Here is a 19,606-nt window from a genome sequence, read left to right as displayed (position 1 = left end):
ATGTAATCCAATTGTCGACCCGCATCTGGGTGACCCTTGACCTCAATTTGACCTCTGGTGATCTTTTCGTGTTTTGTGGATTTTTACAGTTTCGATGCTATTTTCAGATGTTAAAGGTACCTTCTGATCATAAATGTCAATGGGTTGACCCCCATGTGACCTTCGTGTGCGAAGTTATATGAGGTCAAAGTTAATTTTCACACATTTAATGCAATAACTCCCAGTGCCAAGGTGTGACAAGGTTTATTTTTTTGGACAATTTCAAATGGTATAGGGGAATATTTTCAAACTTAATGGTCATGTGGTCCAACGTCACCAAAGGTCAGCTAATGTTAAAAAAAGTAGTATTTTGGGGGGAGAAAATGGGCAAATAAAAAATGTTTGAATTTTTACAGTCATGCTCTAATTTAGGTCTCACTGATCAAAAATGACAATTGGTTGACCTTCGGGTGACCTTTGTGTGTGAAGTTATGTATACAAGTTCAAAGTTTAATTTTTAATTTAATGCAATTAAATCTCAATGCCAAGGTGTGACATGGTTGATATTTTTGGACAAGTTGTGAACGGGGTGGTGGAACATTTTGAAACTTAAAGGTCATGTCATCTGAGGTCACCAATATTATCATATCTGTTGACATGCTTGTAGGTCTCTTATATTTCTTACATTTCGACGCCATATTTAGATCTCAAAAGTGCCTTTTGATCCAAAATCCGATCACATTTTGTGATCACAAAAGTGTTGGCTATAGTGTTGGTTACTTTATGGGAACATGTAGGACCACAATTACTTGGCCTATTTGAGCCCAATCTTGCTTGATAATATTATGTGTATTGTCATATACCCCAAGCAAGGAACCACAGTGCCATTGGGCTCTTGTTGGATTAAAAATTTGAGATTTACCAAATGTAGTTCAATATCCAGAAAATTGTGTCAATATTATCATCTACCTGTATGAATTCTGCTTATAGGTTACCTTGTCCACATTTCAAACATCTTAGCGTTAAATTGATAGCAAGAAGCATATTAGCTTTTCGTGTGTTTAATTCTACAAGTATTTTCTGTAAGGAGAACTGTACAGACATTTCCTTTAAAGTGTTGGGGTATAAGTTTAGTATTCTTTATGTAGTTAGTTTAATTGTCTTTTCTTGTACTCAAACAATCAGATTTTTACTTTATGATGGTATCTTGTACTAAAGCTATATTTGCATTGAATTTGCCATAAATTATGTGGTAACCATATTTGATTATGAATATAGTGGTATGATATTAGAGACCATGATTTGATTCCTTTGCCCATCAAAGTCACACTATGGACAATGACAAAAGGATTAAAGATTAATATGAAGCATATTACATTAAACTGGTTGGAAAAAAAGCTCTATGTGTTTGATTCATTTGTTAATAATTTTCTTTGTAGTTTGTAGTCACCGACATTGCGCAGTCTTAGTTGGATTGAGGGCTATCATTTCCCTGTGCATATTGTAATGGTTCGTTCAGAATGATCCAAATGCATGATATATCAAAAGGCAGCCTGTGGGCCAAATATGGCCTGCCAAAAATTCAATCCAATTTTCAAAACAAACTGACCTACATTATTGCACTTAAACAGAAATACAGATCTTCACGCCTTGAGCACCCTACCGGTCGAGCCTGCACATTGCTCAATCTAGGTGTGGTGAGGGAACGAGTGGGCATGGGAAGGAGCATGCCCTTTTTGCATACTAAACACCAAGAAAATAAAGAGGGGGCGTCCTCCATTGCTGTACACTGTGTGTATAAGATACACATATATGCGCACAGTGTGCTTATACACACATCAATTCGAATGGTCCTTAAATTGAGGTTTCATGCCTGGCAGAAATTTACGTCCGCGAAATGATAGCTCTGTACGTATGGGTGGGTGTACGTGTGTGCATGTGACGCCTTTGCTTGTAAACACAATATCTTGATGTAGGTACGCACAGCACATCTCATATTTGGCATGTAGCTTCATCATATTTAGTTTAAGAACCCTATTGTTTTTGGTGGAGGTCATATAGCATCAGCAGAGGTCAAAACATGTTAATCTAAAAAGTCCTTTATCTCCAGAACCCAAACATCAGGGTGCTCATATTTGAATGGTAGTTTAGTGTAATACTGTGTAAAATTTCTCTAAAAAAAAAAATCACTATTCTGGAGGTCAAAGGTCATTTTTGGTCAGCAGAGGTCAAATCTTGGAAACCTTGTAAACACGATATTTCAAGAAACAATACAAAAGTACATCTCGTATGTAGCATGTGGCTTCCTTGAATGGAGTGCAAGGTCCTTATTGGTTTTTACAAAGGTCACTAAGGGTCAGCAAAGCTGAAATGTTAGAACCTTTGTAATGTCTACAACCTGAGCATCCACAGACTTCATATTAGCTTGGTAGATTAGGGCAATATTGTATAGCATTTAAGCTCAGTTGTAGAGTAGGTCAAAGGTCATTTAATGTCAGAAGAAGTCAAATCTTGATAACCTTGTAAACACAGTATCTCCAGATTTCTTATCTACTTGGCTTGCCTAAATCGTTCCTGAGACTGCAAGTACTCCAAGTGCACTACAATACTGCGTATTTGCAGGCAAATGCAGTTCTAGTTAAATATGGGTTGTGGGGTCTGACGGTGCACCGTCGGACTTCACAACCGCTATACCTGGCCTAGAGTCTAACCTGGAAGAAAACTGAAGAATGAGGGTTATAAATCTCCAATCTTATATTTCACTTTCGTCACTTATTTAGTCTTAGTGTCTTGTCAGTTAAGCAATGGAGGGGCCGAGCGGGCACCATTGTTGGACTGTGCTTAGGGCATCAGTTGCCCTTAAAGGGAGTGAAGACTCGCGCACAAAGAAACGTCTGATGCCGGTAATCTGACCTAGTTTCGAATGAGGTGTAACAGAAGTGTTACACAACACTCTCGTTCCCAGAAAATACACACACAGCTTGCTACCGTCTGTAAATAGACACTAGTGTACAGTCAATACATACAGGCTGTGGTCAATACCCACAACACATTGTACATTGCAGCGATGCACATCTCAGGTCCAGCTAAAGATAACAAGGTATCACGTTTCAATACTGTCTGCATTTTGTAGCGACAAGAACAAAACTTCACTTGCAAAGCAACGGAAAATTAACTTTTTTCAGAGAGCGGCACGCAGTTTGGGGCGAGTCGCCAATGCCTTTTATCTGGCCCTGCCTCCCAGTGAAATGAATGGTGCCCAGTGCATCTGGTTTTACAGTTATATTATCACATTTTAGCGTCAACGTAGAAGCCATGGAGCTAGTAGCTACGTAAGTGGGGCTGGATGAAACGTCACACAAAACTGGCACTTACGTGTTCACGATTACCAAGAGTTTTGGTAAATGTAAATCATTTAGGTTATAGAAGCATCAATCTGAACTGTGTTTTACCAGCTCATTTTATTGTTTGCAGCCGATCTTGTTGGTGTATGCACAGTGCACACAACATGTTTTGGTACAGCTTTAGTGCCTTAGAGGATTGTTGTTCTTGTAATATCAAACTAGGTTCAAATTTTGACATCCTTTGATGTAAGTTACGATCTCGAAGTTATTTTGTACAAGTGTCGTAAACCACCCGGCGTTTGTCATTTTACGACCTTCTTTCATGCTTTGACCCGGAGATCCTTTGACCTATTTCGTGAGGTTTGTTTTGGCAATAAGTTGGTGTTACAATCTGGTATCTCATTCTTTGAATTTCCGGCTAAAACGTAAATACAAAACTGCATATTATTATATTAATAGACAATCCATGCGAAAAAAGACGAGGATGAACACTAACAAGTTAGGATGAATGTGGCCAGATATTGATCAAGTTGTAAAGGTAATTTCATTTATACTCGGTTATCATGTAAGAAGTTAGTTATTTTGCTTTGCTTTAACAAGGCATTATCATTTACCACGTAGTACTATTTCAAACGATGTTCTTTGTATGATTTCGTCATACCACTGAGTGGTCCAACTGTTGCTGGTGTTGTTCTAATCATTCACTTCAGTATTACAATAAATCTCCATATTAAACAAGGCTAACTGAAGCTTGATTTATATTCTATCGAATGATGTGCTTTGCATGGAGGGAACACATGAGACTCATTGCTTAACTCTCCATGGTAATTCTTCAAAGCCAATGTTCACATATGCAGAAATAACGTAGGTTCTGCTCAAGTGACAGAAAAAATAAGTACCATAATTGAAAAGGGTGGCCACGTGTTCCCGCCATGCAAAGCACATCATTCAATGGAATCTAAATCAACCCTCACTTAGGCCTAGGCTCGTTGAATTAAGAGATTCAATCTCCTAATGATGTTTTGCGTTCCGGGATTACACGTGAGACTTAATCCTACATAGGAAACACTGAATCAATTCATAAGGTAACATTCTCAAATAACGTATTTTATTTCAATAAAATTTGTGCAATAAAATTTGTCATTATAACCAGTTTCTTTTTTTGTAAAACTGCAAAAAAGCTTAGCATTGCACTTATTAGTTCTATCCAATATCTGGTTAATTGGAAAACTTCTTTCATAGACAGCTGATGTAGCTGCGTCACGTGTACTCTGAACCTTAAAATTGTTAGTGTCTATGTCCAAATCATTGGAGATAATTTTTATCCATCTTCTTAATGTTTCTCAAGGAATCGGTGCATGAGGTTTCCTGTAACTTATAAACAATCTAGAATTAGTTTTTATGTTGATTGTTTTCTCAATTTTATAAGCTTCTAAAGATTAAAAACAACTGTTCATCGTAACAAATTTGTAAAGCCTACATCTAATTCCAAATGTCCTGGGAGAGATTGTTTAACCTTTTCAAATAACATGAAAAGTAAATAACTGATCAATCTTTTCCAGATAACAATGCGTCTGAACCCACTTTGCAGAACAAAGAGCTTCAAGTATAACTACTGTACCTTGTAGCTTAAAAGTTGCAGCCTGTATAAAGTTTCATTAGTTCTCAAAGTCTTTATATTTAAATGAAAACCAAAAGCAACATCCCAAATACGAGAGTAACAAGGTTGTGGCGTCCTCTGCTCAATAAACGGTTTATTTATAGTCTCTTGTGGGTGTTGACAGTAAAGATGATAACATACTTCTTTAATGTATTATGACATAAACCTGATTCATAAAGGTCAAGAAGAAAATCAAGTGTCGCATCTAGCATGGTTTGTGCTGGATTAATATCTCTTTTGCCACAAAACAAAAACCATCTTGAGAGGTAAACAGAATATTGTCTCTGTGTGCTCGGTATCCAAGCTGCGAGAATAATGTCCGCTGCTTTAGGCGAAACTCCCTGGATAAGTGGCAATTTCCAGAAATGAAACATGCAATCATTCTCATCATTTTACAAAGTGGATGTACTGTACACGACCTGTGGTCGGAATAGAGACTGAATACCTCGACCTTGGAAGTAGTAGTGGCTGTTGTATTAAACGTTACATCAGTTTCACAAACCACGGCTGTGTTGACCATAGGGGAGCGATGAAAATCCCTGTTGCCCCATGATCTTTCTCTAGTATTTGTAGCAGCTCCCGATCAAACTGAATGGAGGGATAGCATAGATGGAACAATCACCCCTGTTGGTTGGAAAAGCAACTACTGTATAGCCGTGCAGCAAATTGGGTCTTTATCCCATGAAACAAATTTATCGACCATAGCACTATGCCTGAGTTCTGACACTAGTAATAACTGGCACCCGGTATGAAAATGTCATCAATATAACCAAGCACTGTATGATTATTTAACCGAAAGTGGGAAAATATTGGTTTGAGCCATTTTGTGAAATTCCTGGTGGCACCGCCCAGTCCGTTGAGTAGACAAGTATAATCAAAGAAAATTCCTTTCCAAAGGAATCTCAAAGAATTTAAAAGCGAGGTACAGAGTTTTGGAAGGCTCCTTCTTTTCTTTTCACTAATATTGCTCCTGTTTTGGAATATCTTTCTCAATATGTCAACTGAAAGTAAATTAACTGTTCAAGAACTTCCTTTCTAGTTACTTATTGTTGTGGCTGTATGTACAAGTTGTCATTAATTTCACTAACTATATATATCAAAAATGAAAGTACTTTTATAATAAATCAGGCTATGAATCACACATTTTGCTAATTTGCTGATAAAAAACAGAACATAAAAGCTTTTTTAAAGTTTGCTGCTTTAAAAATTGGGTGTGGCTTTGGCTTGTCATACATAATACGGAAATATTCCTTATGGGGGAGAACAATTAAATTATTATTATATGGAAATTCTCAGATCACATCAACCCTGCAATAAAACATTTTCTATATTTTCTGTTAAATGTATTATAATATTACCATATCATTAAATAGCGCAAGTCAATGTTATTTGTTTCGAGACAGAGTATTACAGGACTCAAGTTGAAGAATGGCAGAAGATGGTGACAGGGTACTAGAGGGCAGCCAGGATATTGAGACGAATGGGAAAAGCCTCAACATCAACACTCTGGTGGAAAGATACCGTCACTTCCAGAGTCTGGTTTGGCCACTTGTTGCTGCAGTCCAGAGTATTGTTAATATTGTGAGGTACTCATCTATTAACTCTCATTATTACTTGAATTACTTATGTCTTGAAAGATTGGATCACTGGGGAATTTATAGGTACCCTGCTTGCAAATGTTTACGACATATTTCATGCCATAATTAGATAGAATGTAAGCACTGTTGTTAGTTTTTGGTCTTAAAAATACCCTAGGATGACATAAATGATTTTTAATCATACCTCAGGTTGATGAATTATCAAATAAGAATATACAAAAAAGTACACTAAGTCAGCGGTTCCCAAATTGTTTGGAACCACTACCCCAAATGCTCTGTTTCCTGTCCCATTTCAATATCTCCCTCTCCCCTCCACCCCCCCCCCCCCCCCCGCACACACTACTCCAACTCCATTGTCTTGTTTGTGTAAAGTGGTTAACAAAGGCTTGCACTGATGAATCTACCTTTACTTTCTTTCATATTTTTGCTGTCAGCAGCATTGTCATTACACCCCACCCCCCCCCCCCAAGAAAAACATTTGCTGGAAACACCGTATTGGAAAGGCAGCAAAACTGAGAAGCATCTTTGAATGTTATCAACATGTCTGTAATAGACTGAAATGTAGTCTTCTATATCATGATAACAAACATAACAGAAAGGTCCCTCACTTGTCATGAATGTTATGCATAAATGTATTTTTCAAAAATGTTCAAAAGATGCTTGCAATGTATTGGAGTTCTTTAAATACTGTAGCCGTCTTAGCATATATCATAACAATTTGAGGCCACTAAATTGCCCAGGCTGCATGTACAGAAGATTGTTTGTGTCGCAACATTTTATCTCTCATCATCAAACACCCTTGCACAGCATTGTGTGGTCGTTGCAAGAGTGTCAAAAGCCATCAACTCTTGGGAACGTTTGCTGCTGCCATGTGATAGAGATACTCGCTACCTGGATTAAACCCACTTTTCATTTTCAAAGTACCTTGACAGAAATCTTTAAATGCTATGAATTACTAAGGCTAAGTATAACAACTAATTTTGACTTTTTTGAGAAACAAACACAAGTGATAGACTGTGTACAGAATATTGCTTCAGTGTCTTCATTTAATCTGGTGAGAAGTAGAAATACTTAGTTTCAAAAGGCAAGATTACTGTAAGTCTGCATTTACAAAAAATGAGACCAGATAAGAAAAGAAAGCAAGAGCAGAGCTACTTTTTCATGCTTCATTTTCTTCATTGTTCATATACCTCTAGGATTGCTTGGTATTTCATAATATCATTACAACATTTTGCACTTCTTAAGACTTGATTTTTTCTTCTCCATGTAATTGTTCAACTATTTTAACAGTCTGATTTGGTTTCACTTTCTAGGTGGCAATCTCCTCGAAAAACAATACAGGCTTGGGTGATATCATTGTTGCTGTGCCTTTCTGCTGAAAAGTGTAAGTTACCAACTTCCTTGTTAATTTCTAATAGTTTGTAATTGTTACATATATTGGCTTTCAATATTCGAAAAATGATCGAACTGTCTGTCTTGTATGAAATATTTGATTTTTCATGTCACAGGATGAATTTCAGATTTTATCAGACCATGAGACTATTAAATGTGTTGTGGAGCCCATAAAATTAATAGGGTTTGCTGTCAAGTTGAGGCAAAATTGTTTGGCTAAAGGGGACTAGTTTTATCTTTCTCTTCAAAAGGATATTCAGGTGTCAGTTAGTGTAACACTTTAATACATACCGAAGAGAAAAATCTTACATGTTGCTAACTGTTGAAAAGTATGCCATATCAATATTATGGCCCTATAAACTCAAGACATGGTTGTTTGAATGTAACTTGCTGTGAATAATCAAACCCTCCTTTAAACCTGGATGTGAATCAACTGTAAGTGGCCAGATGCTCTTCAAAAGCTTAACTTAGGTCGTTTTAATCTCCTTGTTGATTTATCCTTGAAACTTGATAAATATGAAATGTTTGCTTAGCTTTAATGTTGTTTGTAGTTTGAAGTTCATCAAAAGGTATCTTTTTTTTGAGAAATATAAACCCCTGGCCTACCTGTCCACTGTGCCTTGCCTCTTATGGCATGTACTTAAATTCTCTCATATAATGTTCTTCTCTAGATTATCTGCTATTGCTTAGCTTGACTTTGCTAGCCATTGTGGCCATTATCGGCTGGCTTTGCCGTCTCAATTTCACTTTGGTTCAAGAACACCATAGCCAATGGTCCAGTCACACTCACCCATCCAAGGTTATACCAGATGCTATTCTAGACGATTCTACGAAACACAACATGAGGAACGATCGGAAGAAGCAGATGGTAGCAGATTGTCGGAGTATGATTCAAGACTTACTTCAAGTCCTCAATCAGTTCTGCGAGCTCCTTGAAAATGTCTATAGCCTTCTCTCGTGGAGCAGTGTTCAAAAGTCTATAGTGTAAGTTCTGTATCTATAGTGTAAGTTCTGTATCTATAGTGTAAGTTCTGTATCTATAGTGTAAGTTCTGTATCTTTAGTGTAAGTTCTGTATAAAACAACTGACCTATATCTGTTTGTTTCAACAAATTTATGTGTCATGGCTTTAAATATAACCTAACCTGATTGCAATTATAGACAGTATTATGACAAACAGTCTGCAAATTACCAGAGGTACAAGCTAGCAGAAATTATTTTAAAGATTGCAAAAAGTTTTATTATGTGGCTTATCCCAGAGCAATAGCTATGAGAATTGTGGTGAAAGGAAAGAAATTGCATCAGGAGCTTAGAGTTGCTGACTTGTGAAATAATGCATGCTATTTCTTATTTATGTTCATATTTAAAGGTGTATGCATGATATTTATCACAACGTTAAGTCTTTTTCATTTAATTTAAACCATAACTTTCCCGATTTTTTTTTTATCCTCAGGTTTTACACATCAGCTGCTGTGGCTCTCCTATCTTCCTTCTTACTACCTCTTTGTTTTTCTTTAAGTATTCAAGTCTGTCTTATTTTTGGAGCAAATCCAGGTTTTTTTAGGTACTTACACAACACGGATGCAGTCACAGATTCTTTGTCAACAGACGACAGGGACGATGCAAAGACAACACCTGTGCCAAAACCACAGGTATGAGAATACAGAGCTATCCTCTAATCAGCAATGAATTGTTTTCTCCACATATGGTATGTGAAAGCTACTTTAGGCTGAAGGCTCCCTTGGGTTTTTTTTAATTAAATTTTGATATTAGTATTGCCTTCAAACAGATCAAAATGTCAATAAACCAAGAAGAGTGATATGAAGATTAATAAACTCAGTAATTCAATAAATCTACCAAACAATTATGCATGTTACAATGATACAACAGTTCATACTGATGGAAAAAAAAAATAAAGAAACATAATTCATTATGCTCATTAAATCATATTTATACTATTTATGATTTCAGTCTTCATTATACTTTATGTGTGGTGCAACTACTCTCTAAAACTATATCTCATTTGAACTGAGAGAATTGCAGCAAATTGCAAAGGTGTTTTCATATGCCTTTGCTGTGTGTTGATAAGAACTCGTACAACAGTGAATGTGTATAAAAGAGAATATCTCCTAGGACTAGGATATAAAATTTATTCGTTACTATGTTTACATATATTCCACATCGTGCAGACTATTGCTTTATAATTTCATTTCAGATCACCATAGAAACGGACACTGATGTCATGTATCCTCTGGATAATACCCAGGTAAGTAGAAGTTTGTCAATGACTGATTTCAAGATAGAGATAAAGAGGTATTGTTGTTGCTACAGCACATAACAAAATAGGTTGTGCTTGTTGTTGCTTAAAGACATAAGCAACATCGGTTGTGCTTGAGTATAAATGTAAAATGAAAGGTTATGTTCCTCAGTAAAATCTTTATATGAAGATGTTAGTATAATGATACCTAAAAAAATTATTTAAATAAATTTACAGAAGGGTAGGTGTGTAGCTGTGTTTGGTTGATCCTGTGAGAGATTATCCTCCTTGGAGAAGGCTTTCTAAATTTAATTCACTGGAAAGATTCCACTGAAGTTTATGTTGTTCTATGGAGGGGGGGGGGTGCCTGTTGATTGATTACACTATATTGGTTCTTGTCTTTTGATGTGATATGATGTTTCATTTTTCTGTGGTCTTCATCTTGGAAAGGTTGAACCAGAACCCTTGGGTGCAGAGTCGGAGAGAGAATGCAAGGATGAAGACAGCTCCTCTTTGGGAAGTGGTGAGAGGTCATATCAAGACAAAGAAGAAGGAAACCAAAAGTTCTCAGAGAAGGGAGAATGCTTCTCATGCATGGCAGCATTTAATAACTTCACAAAGAGAAGGGTGAGTGTTTTCATTTATGCTTTGTTTTACGATGTTCATTCATAATGAATATTTTCATTGATTACCAGCAGGAGATCTATACAACATCTATGTGATGTTAGTTATAGAGTATATTGAAGGCCCACAGCCCACAAAAGAGCCCTCTTTTAAAATTCAGATTTTGGGACTAAATACTAAGCTCAACACCTTTGTAACAAGATTAGGGTAAAGGTCAAGCATGGATATGAGTGTTAAGCAACATCTGTGCTTCATCTTTAGATAATAACTATATGTTTGTTGAAACAGTTGAGGAATTGTTCCCAAAAATATTTTAATCTCATCAATACTGTGTGATATTTGATCAAGTTTCGAGTTCCCTCTGTCCTCTTGTTTGACTTTCTTGGTGTTTTAGTAATGTAATATAAATAAGTTGTGTACTTGTTTAGTTTGGTACACCTCATACAGGGTAAGAGACATTAAGTAAAATTAGAGAAATTATCTATACAAAATATCCAACAATCTTCTTTCAAGAGTATATTTTATTTTTCATTCTTACGGAATATTTACCAACATATTGATGAGTGATGTATAATGTAGTTTTTGAAGAGACATTGTTAGCTAGTTGTATGTTTGTATCAGAATTAATTGCTGAAAAGTCTGTGCTGTATTCCGAACAATATTTCTCCATGTTTCTTCTCCTTAGAGATACTGTCGGCATTGTGGAAACCATTTCTGTCCAAAATGCTGCAATAAGAAACTGCCTAGATCAGCTTTGGGGGCAACATGTAAGTTATTTTATTAAAGTCGTGACACAATGAATCAACCCAAAATTGAATGAAAATCATTTATCAGTCCTGGAGAACCTTTGGACTTGCTTTCAAAAGATGGCAACTGTGAAGAATTGCCAGAATAATTTTGTTTGTTTCTAGGCTTGTAGCATGCATTGTCTCGGTGTGGGTTTTTTATGAGAAAAATGTAAATGCAAGAGGTCAGACGTGAGCTAAAGATGAGACAAAGGATGTACTTTTGGAGAAGGACACAAAGTAGTTTGAGTGATTTTAAGATTATGGTAATACTCTGACATATATAATTGAAAGTGACCGCAAGTTATAAAGTGAAGGATCGTTGCTCTCAAATATCGTTACAGATCCTAAACTAGAGCAGATTTTGTTTTTGATGAAAAAGAAACTTTTTTGAAATCTAGGGGTTGGTGTGGAATTATCAGTCAAAAAACACCAGTCTTATAATTATCAGACAGTTAGTTATGAAGAGAATTGAAACAATATTACACAATTGTCTAAAAGCTTTCATAATCTGTTGATTTGGCAGTGAGGTTTAAGTTGAAAGCCAATGTATGTCATTGTGAACAACTAGTAAAACTACATGCAAAGTAGTAATTTGTAAAGTATTAATAGAGACAGAGATGATATTTAAACAGATGGACAAGAGAAAAGAAACTTCTTGCCTCTAAGGTGTGACAAATGTCTTTATTCTCGTAACACCAGCATGTTGTTGTTTCATTTGCAGCGCCAGCTGCCAAGGTCGAGAAAGAGCTAGTATGCAATCAATGCTGGATGGAACTCACTAACTAACAGTGGACTTCATTAGAGATTCCTTAGTTGACCAAAGACTAAGCTATATGTCACCTTCTTGCCCCAATCACCCTGTTTCTGTTGGAGGCAGACCCACTTCAGTAAAGCTGTAAGAGTTTTCTGCTGGAGAATGGTATGTTGGAAGAGCAATACTTAATATTATTAATTAAAAGGAAAAAATGTTTGACAAATGTGACAATGTGGTATTCTTATCACCAAGTTTGTAAGATTAAGAATAGTTACAGAGCATTTCAATTCCAACATTTTTTTTCCCCATTTAACATTCTTTTTTTGTTATTTAAAACAGTAAAATTTACTGGTTGTTGGTCGCATTGACAAGTTGGTCTTATTTATGCCAAGCTGGTTTGTGTTTTATCTTGATTGGTTATGTTAAACAATTTCTTTCTGTCTTTGTACTCTATATTTACCAAAGATTTATTTGTAAATTATGTTTGTTCCAACTTGTTGGAATTTCAAACCAGATGAGTTCATGAAAAGGTGTGATTGTCTTGATAATATTATGCTTTCAATTTTAATCCTTTAAATGTTATTACACTGGAGTGGTCACAAATTTAATATTCATTGAATGTAAATCTTCAAACTGCATTTGTACGAGCAGAGTAGGAAGATAATAATTTTGTTATCATCTTAACACCAGACAGTTAAGCAACAAGTGTGTGCCGTAAATCATTCTCGTTAAAAATTGTTTCAAACTGCTTGCGAAATGCTCAAGGAGACTAGTTTGGTTACCATTATTCAAACCATATAATGATTTGAGCTGCATAGAAGTAAAGTGAATTCAAGGTAGGTCTAATGAGAGGGAGGGGAGGGGGGGGGGGGCAAGGGCTACAGGTCAAATTAGAAGTCAGGGAAACTGAAGGGGACCAGGAAATATGGGATAAATGAATGGGCTGAGTTATGTCATTGTCCCCATGAACTGACCTTTCTCTCTATATCTGAGGTCAAAGGTGAGACTGTCAAGAAGCTGGGCTGCACCTTCAGTGTTGTTACACGCTTGGCTAAATCTATATGCTTCTTCACAAAAATGTTGGAGTCAGTCATTTTAAAAGTCAGAGGTGAAGTAGAATTATCAATGAAAATCAAGAATTCAAGAGCAACCCCTAATTCCTAATTTTCTAGAAATTAGTCATAACTTGTTAAAGTCTTGTTTGTCTTGTTTTACACTTAAGAACTAACTACATTTAATATTTGTTACTCAATATAATAGCTGACAAGAGCACTTACTATTTTTTGGGAGAGATATTCTTAATGTCTTTCAGGTCTTTAAAGCAATGGGCTAACTTGTTCATTTTTGTTGTCATATTTTTCATGAAAGGAAACTTCTCTTCAAAGTTTATCAATGTTTTTGGTATCTCCTAAATTGGTATTAGGTTTTCTGTTTTATTATTCTTCATATACTTCAGTTGTTAATTTGTATAAACCCTGCATCATGCATGTGTTTTTAAATTAACTATGTTTCTTATTTTCCAGTTACACTGTCATGTATTACTATGCTTATGGAAGATGCAGTTGTACTCTTTTTGTAATTTCAACCTGCAATTGAACAATTCATTATACCCACATGTTTCAACAACAAGTCTTAACTCAGGTTTACTTTCAAAACCAGATACACTTCCTTAAATTGTATGATTGTCCATTCCTGCAGGTTCCAAGCTAACCTGCAGGTTCCAAGCTAACCTGCAGGTTCCAAGCTAACCTGCAGGTTCCAAGCTAACCTGCAATTCCAAGCTAACCTGCAGGTTCCAAGCTAACAGGCAGGTTCCAAGGTAACAGGCAGGTTCCAAGCTAACCGGCAGGTTCCAAGCTAACCAGCAGGTTCCAAGCTAACCAGCAGGTTCCAAGCTAACCTGCAGGTTCCAAGCTAACCTGCAGGTTCCAAGCTTACTTGCAGGTCCAAGCCAACCGACAGGTCACAAGCTAACCCACAGGTTCCAAGTTAACCTGCAGGTTCCAAGCTAGCCAGCAGATTCCAAGCTAACTGGCAGGTTCCAAGCTAGCCTGCAGGTTCCAAGCTAACCGGCAGGTTCCAAGCTAGCCAGCAGATTCCAAGCTAACCGGCAGGTTCCAAGCTAATCTGCAGGTTCCAAGCTAACCGGCAGGTTCCAAGCTAACCTGCAGGTTCCAAGCTAACCGGCAGGTTCCAAGCTAACCTGCGATTCCAAGCTAACCCGCAGGTTCCAGGCTAACAGGCAGGTTTCAAGGTAACCGGCAGGTTCCAAGCTAACCGGCAGGTTCCAAGCTAACCGGCAGGTTCCAAGCTAAGCTGCAGGTTCCGAGCTAACCTGCAGGTTCCAGGCTAACTGGCAGGTTCCAAGATAACCTGCAGGTTCCAAGCTAACCGGCAGGTTCCAAGCTTACCTGCAGGTCCAAGCCAACCGGCAGGTCACAAGCTAACAGGCAGGTTCCAAGGTAACCGGCAGGTTCCAAGCTAACCGACAGGTTCCAAGCTAACCGGCAGGTTCCAAGCTAACCCGCAGGTTCCAAGTTAACCTGCAGGTTCCAAGCTAACCGGCAGGTTCCAAGCTAACCCGCAGGTTGCAAGTTAACCTGCAGGTTCCCCACTTACCTGCAAGTTCCAAGCTAACCTGTAGGTTCCAAGCTAACCTGGAGTATAGACAGTTGTGAGTGTTTTAATAGTGCACCATGATAGTACATCTGTACTGCATTCACTAAAATCGCATACACTATATTGACGGTTATATATAGTTTATATATAGTAATATGTTAAACTCCTGCCACCTGTCTGTCTCATTCCAATAGTGAAAACTCCTGACTCCTCTGCAATGTTTGAACACCTTATAATCACAGTTAGCCATAAATTGATTTCATTTCAAATATTTGCTTTTCCACAACATTACATATAAACACATATGCTTGAATCATTATAAGAAGTAAAACACTTGTGAAAAGGAAATGTTCTAGGTAGACTTTAGTCTTAACAAAGAGGGGGGGGGGGGGTGGGGGAGAAGAAACAACAAGAAAAGAAAAAAAACTAAATGAATAATGTAACAAAATTGGTTAAGAAGACTAATAGATGTAACTATAACATAGTGTGATATTTAAATAATAATAAACTGGATATTACATTTATCTATCTATTGGTATATCAAGTGGAAAATACATTTATATGAACAAAAGAAAACACTTTTCCTTTGCACATATCCTTCACAAGCTAGAACATTTCATATCGTTATTTGCAAGCAAAGTTGAAAGAGGGGGGGTGGGTGAAAACTTATGAATATTCATACTCTTAAATGTTAAACATTAATGTAAATACAAGTTGCCAAATATGCATAAAAGCCAATGCCTGTTAGCCACAAGTGAACAATAACTATGAAATAATCTAACTTTTGTATGGTGTAGTGAAAAAAACTGAGGAATTAGTCCTTACATATAAAAAAAAAGAAGTTTACAAAGATATTGGGATTTGTACATGTTAATTCGGAAAGCTTACAGATATTTTACATGTATTTCAATGTCAGAATGTGTAATAGTCAGTATGTATAATTTAAATAATGTCAAAATTACAAATACATCAATTTTATCTATCTGTTGAGCAGACAATTTGTATCTTTTTCAAGTAAATTCATTAAAGATAAGAGCCTGGGCAGGAAAATAAAACAACTTGATCCACTGGGGCAACGTCAACTCCAGTCTCCTCACATCCAGAGTGTAAACATGTTACTATGGCAACATTCGAGGAAGTGAAATATCACAAGCCCCTCCTCCTAAAGGGAATAATCGCTATATACCGTGATGAGCGATCTGTTAACTGTCTTCTTTATCTGGCTAGCTGTAACCCAAGCGATTAAAACTCAAATAGTGGTGAGGGTTAGGTGAGAAAAGTTATTATTTTTGAAGGCTTTCTGTATATTTTGGAATAATACTGATGCAATACAGTGTGTGTCAAAGGAAAAGGTAATCCCTTCTGTTATAGTAACACTGTACCAGAGTTTTTTTTTTAATTCATAAAGGATATTGAATGATTAGAAGAAGTTTTTCCAAACCTGGACTATTTTTTTACTTTGGCTACATTTTATTTCATAAATTTGATGTACATTAATGTTGTCTTTGCTGTGGACATTAGGGATGTCACAGTTATTCACATTTATATTCCGTACTTAATTTGAGTACTTGATAAACTGCAGTTCTTGCCTGTGTCAAATCTGGACTTAATGTTCACCAACTGAAAATGCAACAAATTTCATAAAGGTTATTCAACCAGTATATGTCAAATGGTATTCACACGAATCATCCTTTCTCATTATTCTTGAAAGAACGTATCTAATTCCTTCTGTCAAAACATATTGATGAAGTTTTCCAGTCGACTGGAATTGACTAAATTAGGTCATAATTCGTGGCTTCTTAGGGAGATTTATGTGAAATTGTAAAAGGAGGAGAGGCCGGTACAGGAGTAAAAGGAATCATTGCACCTGTCTCCCCTTGTCATTCGTACTTAATAAACTCTAAGGATTTAATTGTCAGGATTCCGTAAGAGTTAAGTGAGACATCTCTTGTGAGAAACTGAAATTGTTTCTATCTAATACATTTATTCGCACCTGACAAGGTAAAGAGACCAGACCAACTATGTTTAAGAATAATAGCTGTAAAGTTTATAATGGCATTACAACAGTGAGAATCATTCATTAATCGTATTTGAGACCATTTGCACAGCGTAAGATTCCACTAATTAATCTGTCACTATTAATGCTTATTCATAGTAAGAACTCCGCCTCTGGTCACCCCTCACTTATTCCCAGACACGCACAATTAAAAGATAGGTCCACAATTACCTACATCAGTTTCTGGTTGCTCTTTTTGACATAACAAACTTATAACATAAAAATATTTTCAATATCCAATAGTCTGATTCTATAAACCAAAATTGTCTAAAGCCTTTAGTTAAATTATTCATCAATAAAGGAACATGTTTACCTAATTAAAAATCATGCAATTAATTTATTCATTTTGGATTGTGGTGCATACATACCACATGCCTATCCAGTAACCATCTTACAGTCATAATTTGTGAAGTAGAGATTGGAAAAAAATGGTTTCTCTGGAATTTTCAAAACTCGTTTTTTTGAAACTTTTTGGCAACTTAAGCTTTAGTTTTACTGGTTGGCAAAGTGATTTAGTGGATAAGCAGATGAGATGAGTAATATATAAAGACTGTATAATTAGAAGGTATTTTATTTATTTATGTTAAGTACAGTATACTAGCTCAAGTGTCATTTAATGATGTTTTAAATGTCAATTAAATCCAATTATTCAATCTCATACAGAATAACATATGACAAAACAAATTCCTGCAAAAATGATCTTTCTTTTTTCTTTCTTTATTTTTACTTTTCACCCAACCAGTATTTCTGCTCAATCTGTCAGCAACTTTCAAGGTTTTATGCATCTCTTGTTAAATGTCTCAGTAAGAGGACATTTTATTTCCTTCTTCTTTTTTTCTGGTTCCTTTGTATTTCTGTCCCGTCTTTTGTAGGGTCAAAATTAGAGCAGATGATTTAGCTTTACTTATGTAATTATTTATCCATGAGTTTAATCCAATCTTATAATACATGTAACGAGAGTTCTTCAATCTTTGTAGCATTGTTAGAGAAGAAAAATGTTCACCTTGATATCTATGCAAGTTTTGGATGATAATTCCATCTGCGGCTTTATTTTATTTCCCTGCCCATTTATCATTACTCTTCTGCTGCCCATGTATCTCCACCCTGTATGCATATTGTTACCACCCACAATAATTTGCGTGAGCAATGAGGTTGTGAAGGGATGTACCCAAGTAAGTGTCATAAATATCCTTTGTTTTAAAATTGTATCCTTCATCATGAGTTGAGATGAAGCTCAAGAGTGTTAAGAACACACAAACCTGAGCAAGGCCAGCTTTAAAGAGAGAGAGAGAGAGAGAGACAGGAATGTTTTTGTAGAAATAAATTGTGATAAATACAAAATGTCAGTTGAATATGAAAATGTACTAATTTTAAAATAAGACTTTTCTGGCAATTAATTATTTGAAGTTTAAATGTTAAATGGATAAATATGCTATTATGTTATTGATTGGATAGGTGAATAAACCTAACTGTAATGGTTAATATATAGATAAGGTATGTATTAGTGCAATGTATTGGCGACGACGTATTAATATATATATATATATATATATATATATATATATGTATATCCTTGCTTCACATGTCATGATACCAATCATGTAAGTATAATCATATTTTATGTGTGTATGGTAAGGATATTGGACATCATATACAGCAAATTAGTGTAAATAAACAATTGACGAACAAGCACAATGGACTTTGTTTTTGTTCTTATTATTATTATATTAATAATAATATTAATTTCAGTTCTTTTATTGCGCAACTTACAATAAAGTGTCGCCGCACTGACAACTTAGCTTTGGTCATTGGTAACTTGTCACACCTACACACCAAAGTGTGCGCAATTCAATCGATCTCTCCTCGGGCACCACAGTGCACCACAACCACGTGTCCCCCGGGGGACTTCCCATAGGGTGCAGCCACAAACCGGCGCACACAACTATATTTACAAGTTACCTCACAAGTCCCCATTTATACACCTGGGTGAAGAGAGGCAATGGAGATAAAGGGCCTTGTCCAAGGACACAACGCAATGATCTGGCCAGGGCTCGAACCTGTAATCCTTAGATCACCAGTCCACTGCCTTAACCACTTGACAAATATTGTCTTGTTGTGTGTAAATGGTGACTCTTTAATTACTTTTATCTCCCCCAACCCCATGGTTTTGGGTGTCTAGTTTGTCAAGTGGAATTTCCAAATAAAGGGGTGATCCCAACCATGGGAACTCCCTGTGTTCTAACAGTGCATAATCTTCATACCCACCACAATATGGTGTTATCGTTGGTGGACCTGCTTTTGCGGTACCCGAACATATCAACATAATATGATCACTTTTCATACCCATTTTGTCTGATATGTATGATCACATCAAAAGAGGGAAAAATAATAAAGTAACAAGAAATTAAGTCATAATTGGCAGAAATCTCGAGGGAAGATTAGAACAAAAAAGTGGCAGTTAGATTTTGTTAATACATGGCATAAGTTATAGTCTTCCGCACCAAAAGGTAAATTTATGATTCAACACTGCAAGTTA

At 36.3% G+C, this 19,606-nt stretch overlaps 1 protein-coding gene and 1 long non-coding RNA gene across 4 annotated transcripts; both read left to right on the top strand.

The window, feature by feature from the left end:
• The first annotated feature begins 3,153 nt into the window (after positions 1-3,153).
• On the top strand, positions 3,154-12,709 carry LOC139967509 (protrudin-like). Of its 3 annotated transcripts, none has more exons than XM_071971391.1 (9): positions 3,154-3,861; positions 6,383-6,569; positions 7,895-7,965; positions 8,645-8,957; positions 9,426-9,624; positions 10,188-10,238; positions 10,680-10,856; positions 11,539-11,620; positions 12,363-12,709. In XM_071971391.1, the coding sequence occupies exons 2-9, from the start codon at positions 6,412-6,414 to the stop codon at positions 12,425-12,427; spliced, it is 1,116 nt and encodes a 371-aa protein (XP_071827492.1). In that variant the 5' UTR covers positions 3,154-3,861; positions 6,383-6,411; the 3' UTR covers positions 12,428-12,709. The 3 variants fall into 3 exon arrangements, with proteins under 3 accessions (XP_071827492.1, XP_071827491.1, XP_071827493.1); XM_071971390.1 differs by having other exon boundaries at positions 3,158-3,861; positions 6,387-6,569; positions 12,363-12,708; XM_071971392.1 differs by lacking the exon at positions 3,154-3,861 and adding an exon at positions 3,997-4,408 and having other exon boundaries at positions 6,387-6,569.
• Positions 12,710-14,830: 2,121 nt separating this feature from the next.
• On the top strand, positions 14,831-18,769 carry LOC139967516 (uncharacterized). The gene is made up of 2 exons (XR_011793023.1): positions 14,831-14,944; positions 15,002-18,769. It is a non-coding gene; the product is annotated as an uncharacterized lncRNA (long non-coding RNA).
• Positions 18,770-19,606: the final 837 nt, after the last annotated feature.

The sequence above is a fragment of the Apostichopus japonicus genome, chromosome 5 (genome assembly GCF_037975245.1).
Source record: "Apostichopus japonicus isolate 1M-3 chromosome 5, ASM3797524v1, whole genome shotgun sequence".
Classification (NCBI taxonomy): domain Eukaryota; kingdom Metazoa; phylum Echinodermata; class Holothuroidea; order Aspidochirotida; family Stichopodidae; genus Apostichopus; species Apostichopus japonicus.
The sequence above is the reverse complement of the archived record's forward strand: the minus strand, read 5'-3'. Positions and strand labels throughout refer to the sequence as shown.